General features: G+C 36.3%; 1 protein-coding gene across 1 annotated transcript; it reads right to left on the reverse strand.

Moving 5' to 3' along the window:
- Positions 1 to 1,201: 1,201 nt before the first annotated feature.
- On the reverse strand, positions 1,202 to 6,929 carry LOC132849152 (aquaporin-1-like). Its single transcript, XM_060875380.1, has 4 exons — positions 6,429 to 6,929; positions 5,151 to 5,312; positions 4,054 to 4,134; positions 1,202 to 2,051 (listed from the first exon to the last, which is right to left on the reverse strand). Exons 1-4 carry the CDS (start codon positions 6,789 to 6,791, stop codon positions 1,872 to 1,874), a joined length of 786 nt encoding a protein of 261 aa, XP_060731363.1. The 5' UTR covers positions 6,792 to 6,929; the 3' UTR covers positions 1,202 to 1,871.
- Between the last annotated feature and the right edge of the window lie 2,533 nt (positions 6,930 to 9,462).

Below are 9,462 nucleotides of genomic sequence, written 5' to 3' on the forward strand. Positions count from 1 at the left end.
CTGGTGGGGAAGCACTGTTGTTCATAGTTACAGTACATAGACCCCAAGTAACAAGCTTGGCTAGACAATTATCCTTAATATCAGTAAATGTCTGGTACAGTCTCTAAATTATATCTCTTAAAAAAGCAAGGAGCAAACTGTGTGGTCCAAGCACTCTTTGCAAATAGTCCCCTTTTCATAATTCAGAATTATTTAATTATTCTTCACATATTACAGCTTTTGGAAGTTGGGGTCAGGTTGGGAGGCTGGCACCCCTGGAACAGAGAGGGTTAACGGTCTTGCTCATGGACCCAGCAGTAGCAGCTTGACAGCACTGGGGCTTGAACCATAAGCTTCTACTGACCAACCTAGAGAATTAACCACTTAAACCACCACTGCCACAAAGCATTAACAAGGATTAAACCTGTGATCTTTGGTTTATAAGCCCAGCACCTTTCTACTTGGCTATTATGTCTGAGCAAGCTAATCACTAATTTGGCAAACAAATGCGACACTTTAAGGATAAACAAAAGTGAATGTTAATAGATTAGAAAGTGACATACAGTGTTCCGGCACCAAATTTCACCATTTTTGACAAACAGAAAACTATTCATAGCCAGTTTCCTTCCTTTGGGTTCATTAGAGTCAGACATATCAAACAGGGCTTGTAATAATACACTCAAGTGTCTCACATACACACTTGTGGAACACACTCCAGTACTAATAAACATTTGGTATTTAAGTTAAGTTCTTCTCCTGCTTCACCCATTCTCTTTTCCTGAGAGGAATCTAAACAGGAAGTGGAAAGATTATCTAAAGTGGTGTATCCAATTCTCCATCCGATTGACTGTGGAGAACCTGCTGGCAGGAGGATGTTTTATCCTCGCCTGTTGGGTCTCGGTGTCTGACCCTGAGCTCCTGTTACCTCCACAAAACCCTCGATGGTTTCAGAGGTGATGTCTCACCTCATGGCTGACCCTGACTTCCTTCGGGAAGGAGTTTCATTACACCGTACACACACAGAAGTGTCTGAGGCAGTGTTTCTGTCAGTGCCTTGTTAAGATTCAAGTGTGTGTTAGAGCAGGAAAACACGAAGACTTTAGATGTTACATCGTTTTTACGAGTTGAAATATTACTCTGAAATATCAGACTTTTTTGCTGTATGATCTGATGATATCTCATTTGGTCGAATAATAAATAAAAAACTAACGAAGCACAAGAGTAACTTTAGGTCATTTTATTTATTTACGTACAAAAAAGTGAAGGAAACGAAATTCATAGTGCTCGGGTTATTCAAGTACAAAACGTAAAACAATACAATCATTTACATAGAAAAAATACTGTTTACAAAAAAATACAAAAAAAAAAGAAAGAAACTACTGAGGAAAAAGTTTCTATAAAAAAAAATCAGGTACATACGAAAAGCAGGAATCGAAAAAGTGAGAAAAATAAAACTAAACTACAAAATATGAAGTTACATTTTGCTGCGACAAACATTTTTTTTTGTAGGAAAAAAGTAATTTGTCAGAAAACTAAGAGATATTTACAGGTAATGTAAGTTTTTAGAGTATGATATACTCGAGAAATGAACTCGAATCATGTGATGTTTTTAATTACAGCCCCTCTTTTGTGGCTAGTTGGTTTGCAAGCTAATTTACTCGACTTGCTAATTAATCTCTCACGCTTTTTGTGCCAGTGTTTGGAATTTAAATGAACGGTAAAATAATTATAAGGTCTCAGTAATGCATTATGGGAAAATCTAAAGTATGAAAAATAAAAAAAATAAAAAAAATTTAAATCAAAATCAGGGTTTTGACCACAGAAAAATATAAATCATCTCGTTCGAGACTCATTTTCCAGTGACTGGAACAATAAAGACTCGTGTTTCTTCATCACTTCGACAACATCTCCACAGCCGGCAGGTCGTCCCGCCCATTGACGTCGTAATCAGTCGGTGGTCCAGACACCAGCACTCGCAGGCGGTCTGGAAAATCTGCCATCTTTGGGTAAAGCAGGAAGTCGTAGGTGAGTGCAGCGGCCACACCCCCGCACATCGGCCCCACCCAGTAAACCTACAACAAAAAAAATGATGATATAACAATATGAATAACTGTGCTTCATTAGCATAGGCTCAGTATGGTGTGTTTTGATTGGCTGATGGCAGAGATGAGAAGATATACGTGTTATATCTGACACTGGAGACTCCTTCTATCGATGTTACATAAATATTTCCTTAGATTTTTTCAAAATCTCTGTGAATCCTGTCCTTATTTGTTGGGATTACAAATAATTGCCTCCTCTATAAAATACATGATATTAATAAAAAGCTAAAACAAAACCAGCACCAAATATAGACCAATAAAATCATCTGCCAGGCCCGATTTGGTCAGAACCAGACCAGTAACGAACATCCCAGTACTGAGACATTCACTATGATGTTCATCTAAAAATTTTAGACGTGTTAAAATGTTTTGAAGATTTTCAACATGGAATGACTGACAGATGTGTAGATTTATTTTGTGACATTTAATGAGCTTCAGGATGCCCCGCTCACTTCTCCACCAGAGCTCACGTCTTAAATTTCTGTCATGGGGAATGTTTAGAGTCTTTTACTGTATTTAGTTACATAAAACACTTACGACTGGAAAGTGTAACGCAAAAAGGGTCAAAATGGCAGAGCGACGACGTGGTGGTTGAATGAGGACAGAACGTGGGCAGAAGTGACAAAATCCTCCCAAATGGTTCAATACAAGCTGGAGGTCATGTGACAGACATTTTATCACTTTGTCTTTTATCTTTATAAAGAGTTATAGCACTTTTACACCTTACACAAGCCTTATAACACTTAATTTAAATGTGAATAAATACAATGAAAAAAACAATTCACAGACCAGTAGGAACATGCTAGAGATGGAATCAAGGTTTACAGATTGTTTTTAAGCATCTTGTGTCATCTTGTGTCAGATATTAGCTTCTAGTACCTGTTAGCTATGTTAGCAACATTAGCCTCGTAGCTCAGGTGCGAAACCAAAGACAGACAGTTAGCATGTCGCTGCTAATGCCACCATTTTGGACTTTATCCTGTGGCTTATTGAGGTAAATCGATGTCTGTTTGCTAATCGCTAGTCTATGGCAACAAATTAACTCTCACTTGATAACTTTCAGCATTTCTGTGTGTTTTTTAAATAATAAATTCTGACCGGTTTATGATTAACATGTATAGACAGTCAGTGTGAGATGATCAATCATGGTCATGTGACATTTTACATTGTGTTCAACTGTAAATGTTTTACTTTAACGCCTGATTCTGCTTTTCAATATTAACAATTCACAGACACACACACACACACACACACACACACTGATATAGTTTTACCTCCTGATGGTTATTTGTGTTTAATATCATATGTGGATTTATGCAGCACGCTAATCACATATGCTAACTGATTAGCTGACTAGCTAGCAGGATAAAATTGCTGCAATGCTAATAATCTTATTATATAGTATAGTATTATAGTAATAATATTTAAAAATATATACATATAAAATTAATACGTAAAGCTTCTGATTAGTAAAATAATATTTTGATGTCATTAATAAAAAAATATATATTTTATTATAAATTCCGAAAAATGTTTGCAATTTTAAAAATAAATCCTAGTATATAAAGTGATTAGTAATTTTATTTTTGAATTTTAAGATTATTTAAAAATTCTAAAATGTTTAAAATGGTGTAGAATATTTTAAAGAATAAAAAAGGTGCAGTTTTAATCCTAATAATGAAAAAGAATTGCTGCTTGATGTGTTGACTGTGACTGAAAATAAATAATAAATGCAGATAAAATGTAAAAAAAAAAAAAAAAAGAAAAAAAACCCAATAAAGTATTTATCTAATAATAAATAAAGAAAGTATAAGAATTCCAAAAAGAGTAACATGCCGAAAAACTGAAAATCAGTGCAGTGTGAAATCCCAAAACTAAAAACTTAAATAAGAAAACAGCTAAAATGGAGGAATTTCTCCAGCTTCCGTACAAAATAAGAAGGTAGAGAGCGAGTTCTGAGGCGTTTTCTTACCCAGTGGTCGGTGAAGTCGCTGGTGATGAGAGCAGGGCCGAAGGATCGAGCCGGGTTAATGCCACATCCTGTGAAGCTGATCTGAGAAACAAAGAGGAGAAGAAAGAGAGGGATGAATGATGGATGAGTGTGAGCTGGGGCCAAGAAACTCAGCATAAGGAATAAAAATTAAACAAAACTGCAAGCGTGCTTTAATTTCTCAAATAAATTTCCATAACAGTAACAAAGATAACAACAAATAAACAAACAAACAAACAAAAATACACAATGTTCTGTACCTTAGTACAGTGTGGTTTTAGCTCCACCCACTTTTACAGTTCAACAATTTAATCACAGTTTACTGTAACGCTGCCTCTTTAGGCCACACCCATAACGATTCAAAGTGGATTATTACCTTATATGGCTATTTTGCTGTAGCTGAGACGGAACAGACTAGTAGCTTGTAACTTTGAGATGGAATGTTTAAATATAACCCATAAGGTTCTTTATCTTTTTTTATTTAAAAATAAGTTTGCTGCATTTTGATGGTCAATTTTAAGAACTTTTGAGTCTTTAATTTACATGTTTATATTAGAATCATATCTCTAGATCTAAACCTGAATAATAAATTACACAGAAATGAATTTATTAACAAAATATATTTACATTTTTTTTAAATTTTATTTAATTAATTAAGAATTCATTTTATTTATTTTTTTAAAATATTTTATATTTTCTTTTCTTTAATTTTCACAATATTATGAAAGCAAACTTAATAAAATATTAATTTTGTTTCCAGATAAATGTCCTAGTGAAATTAATATCATCTGAATATGAACAAAACGTTTACATTTTTTTTAGATTTATACATCTTATACATCATATTTATTTTGGAATTAGATTTTATTAATTCTTTTTTTAATAATGTGAATATTATAACATGTTTAATTTAAGAAATTTCAGGCAAATTTATAGAACATTAAAAAGATTTTTATTTCCAGTTTGAGTTCATGTTAAATGTAATTTAAAGTAATCCAGTCTTTTCCTTCATGCTGGTGCTCTAAATGAAGCGGTTATCTGAGGTAAAGTGTAAACAGGAAGTGGTGTTGTGTACTCACGGCGGTGAGGTGACCCAGAGCCACGGAGAGTCCGATGGCCAGAGGAACCGAACCTGCAACATCACGCCGCCGCTTATCTGTAGCGGCTAACACACACAGCACAAGCTGGAAGGTGGCAAGCATCTCCACAACGATCCCCTGTGGTGCACTGATGCTGTTCAGCTGTGAGAAAACAGAGAGAGAGAGAGAGAGAGAGAGAGAGAGAGAGAGAGAGAGAGAGAGAGAGAGAGATTGCTTTCTGATTGGCTGAAAGATCTCTGTTATTATCTCATTATATTTAATCACAATTTGGTTCAATTCTCTTCATACAATGAAACGATAGCTGGAGTGTAACCATGACGATGAGCACAAGCTTAGCCATTTTTTTATTTTTATTTGAAATTTATTTACACACATACCCCCCCTACACACACACCACACACACAATCACACACACATTCTTCCCTCACTTCTAGACATAAACCGTGTTTGTTTTTGCCGTAACGGTTTCTGTTCATGTTCCTCAGCACATTCCCTCTCCTCCTCCTCCTCCTCCTCCTCTTCCTCCTCCTCTGAGCTTCCTGACACTCGTCTGTTCCTCACTCGTCTCTCAGCTCGAGAGTAAACAGTCTGAAGTGTGTAAAGTGTGTTAGTGCTGAGGTGAGGTGAGATCTGCTCATGACAAAAAAGAAGATAAATTTATCAAAATCTCAGACAGGAAATTCTGTACTGACACGGCCCTGACCAGGAGGAGGAGGAGGAGGAGGAGGAGGAGGAGGAGGGAGGTATTTAGTTGCTTAACTAATTTATTATCTGAATCACTTCTTGATTAAATATAATAAATATTTTATTTAAAAGATACTTTGAATTAGATAAAAAAATATTTCATGGCTGAACATATAAAATACCAAATAATTCATAAAATAACTTTACTATATTTATGATATTATTGTACAGAGACCACGCCCTAAAGCCCCACCTCTCACAGGTAGGAGTGAAAACTTTCAGAACTTTTATCCGTCACTCAACATTTCTGCTGAAGCCCTGAGGCTGATAGCTACTCTGTAATCGGCATCACCATGATAATGAACGATAGACCAGAGTTTATGATAGGTGAGATTTCTGGAATGTTCTGAAGTGACCTGAGCGCAGAGCTGCAGAGTGAGGAGCGAGTTATGGATGAACCTGGACAGATGGTTAGATCTCATGTGGAATGTGGAAGTTAGAGAAATAAATCTTGACATGATGCAGAAAGCTGTCTGCAGAAGACTTTTCCATATGATATGAAAGGTCACTCACCGCGTTGACCCCGAGCGCCGTGGAGTTCTGGGGCCGGACGGCAAACAGGATGCCGCTGGCCATGGAGGCACCCAGCATTTGAGCCAGGATGTAGAAGGCGGCACGGACGAAGCTGATCTGACAGCTGACCAGCAAGCCGAGGGTGACGGCCGGGTTCAGGTGAGCACCGCTGATGTGACCCAGACTCTGAGCCAGCGTGGCGATGGCCAACCCAAATGCCAGAGACACCTTCACCTCCTGATCCGGGTTCGTGTTGTTGGTGTTCCCGATGGCAGCGGCGATGCTGAGGAAGATAAAGAGTGTCATCCCCACCAGCTCGCCCAGCACAGCTCTCCAAAACACTTTGCTCTTCAGCTCATTCATGGTTTTCAGATGCTCTGTGTGTGTGTGTGTGTGTGTGTGTGTGTGTGTGTGTGTGTGTGTGTGAGAGAGAGAGAGAAAGAAAGTGTGTGTGTAAGTGGGGGTCTCGAATAGGGGTCGCTGTGTGAGTGTGTGAGTGTGTGTGAATAAAGCCCTCCAAAAAGCCTCCTTTTATAAAGGACTGACCGGTCCAGATAATGAAGCAGCAGCAGGAGGAGGAGTTTGTGTGTGTGTGTGTGTGTGTGTTTATGAGAGAGAGAGTAAGTGAGAATCTGGACTCTAGATGTTTGGTTAAATGATTAGTATCGATTGATTAATGCACAGAGGGAAGAAGTTCATCTGGAAAAGAAGAAAAACAAAGAGAGAAAACGAAGGAAGCAGTTTAACATCCTGAAATTATTCATGCCATTTTCTTTTTATTCTTTTCTTTTCTTTTAGTTTTTTTCTCTTCTATTCTTTTTTTTTTTTTTTTTTTTATTCTAGTTTGTTTTGTTTTCTTTTTCATCCACTTTTTCCCCTTTTCTTTCTTCTTCTTTTTCTTCTTTTTTGTTTGTTTTGTTTTTTCTTGTAGTGTCCTGACTTTTTTCCCTCCTTTTCTCGTTCTGTTCTGTTCATTACACCTTATTTAGAGAAAAAAATAATGTTTATTTATTTATTTATTTATTTATTTATTATGTATTTGTGTAATTTATTAAAGAAACACGACTGAAAATCTAAAGACACAAGAACACAGCTGATTATTTCATCTGAACTTTTCACAGCTTACCCTCCCAAGCAACACACACATACACACACACGCACACACGCACACACGTGCACACACGCACACCCACGCACACACATACACACAAGCATACACATCCTATGACCATGAGACAGAATGAATGCATTTTCCGCCCTGTTCCCCCCTTTTACTCTCTCTCTCTCTCTCTCTCTCTCTCTCCCACACACACACATGATTAGTCTTTATTTCCTTTTATGTAATGAAATGTAGTGATTGCACTAACACACACACACTGAGTGTATCACTGTTATAGTAAACACAGCGTTCTTGTTGCTCTGACGTCACAGCACTTTAACAATGAGTCCACATGAATATTTCATCACATCAGGTTTTTATCCACTTATAGTTAATTTGTTTATAGTTACATTGTTCAGTAAATCAAGTTCCTGTTGTCACGTATTCTAACATCTCTCTCTCTTTCTCTGTGTCTGTCTGTCTGTCTTTCTCTCTTTTTCTGTCTTGTCATTTTACAAGGCAGGATTCGATTTTGTAACATTGCCTATGGTGATCTTTTGGCTTTGGAGTAAATGATTGACATGTTTTTTTTTGCTCTCCAGTTTGACTCGTCTGTAAGTAAAGTGAGGTAGGAGCTGCAGGTAGATGAAGATGATCTCGTTCATCTGAGAGAAATTGTACTTTTTCTATTCCTTAAACTTAACTTCAACTTCAAACTTCAGTAAATCATATGTTCCTTAAATCTTAATATTTCATACACTTCACTATTCTGTACATGTCACTATTCTGTAAACTTCAGTATTCCATATGCTTCAATATTCCTTAGACTTCAGTATTACATACACTTCAGTATTCCATACTCTTTAGAATTATATACACTTCAATATTTCTTACACTTCAGTATTCCCTACACTTCAGTATTCCATACACTTCATTATTTCTTACACTTCATTATTCCATACACTTCAGTATTCCATACACTTCATTATTTCTTACACTTCAGTATTCCTTACACTTCAGTATTCCATACACTTCAGTATTCCATACACTTCATTATTTCTTACACTTCAGTATTCCATACACTTCAGTATTCCATACACTTCATTATTTCTTACACTTCAGTATTCCATACACTTCAGTATTCTGTACACTGCAGTATCCCCTACACTTCAGTATTCTGTACACTGCAGTATTCCATACACTGCAGTATTCCATACACTTCAGTATTCCATACACTTCATTATTTCTTACACTTCAGTATTCCATACACTTCAGTATTCTGTACACTGCAGTATCCCCTACACTTCAGTATTCCATACACTGCAGTATTCCATACACTTCAGTATTCTGTACACTGCAGTATTCCATACACATCATTATTTCTTACACTTCATTATTTCTTACAGTTCAGTATTCCATACTCCTTAGAATTATATACACTTCAATATTTCTTACACTTCAGTATTCTGTACACTGCAGTATTCCATACACTTCATTATTTCTTACACTTCATTATTCCTTACACTTCAGTATTCCATACACTTCAGTATTCCATACACTTCATTATTTCTTACACTTCATTATTCCATACACTTCAGTATTCCATACACTTCATTATTTCTTACACTTCATTATTCCATACACTTCAGTATTCCATACACTTCATTATTTCTTACACTTCAGTATTCCTTACACTTCAGTATTCCATACACTTCAGTATTCCATACACTTCATTATTTCTTACACTTCAGTATTCCATACACTTCAGTATTCCATACTCCTTAGAATTATACACACTTCAATATTTCTTAGACTTCAGTATTCCATACACTTCAGTATTCTGTACACTACAGAATTCCATACACATCATTATTTCTTACACTTCAGTATTCCATACACTACAGAATTCCATACACTTCATTATTTCTTAAACTT

The sequence above is a fragment of the Tachysurus vachellii genome, chromosome 7 (genome assembly GCF_030014155.1).
Source record: "Tachysurus vachellii isolate PV-2020 chromosome 7, HZAU_Pvac_v1, whole genome shotgun sequence".
Taxonomy (NCBI): Eukaryota; Metazoa; Chordata; class Actinopteri; order Siluriformes; family Bagridae; genus Tachysurus; species Tachysurus vachellii.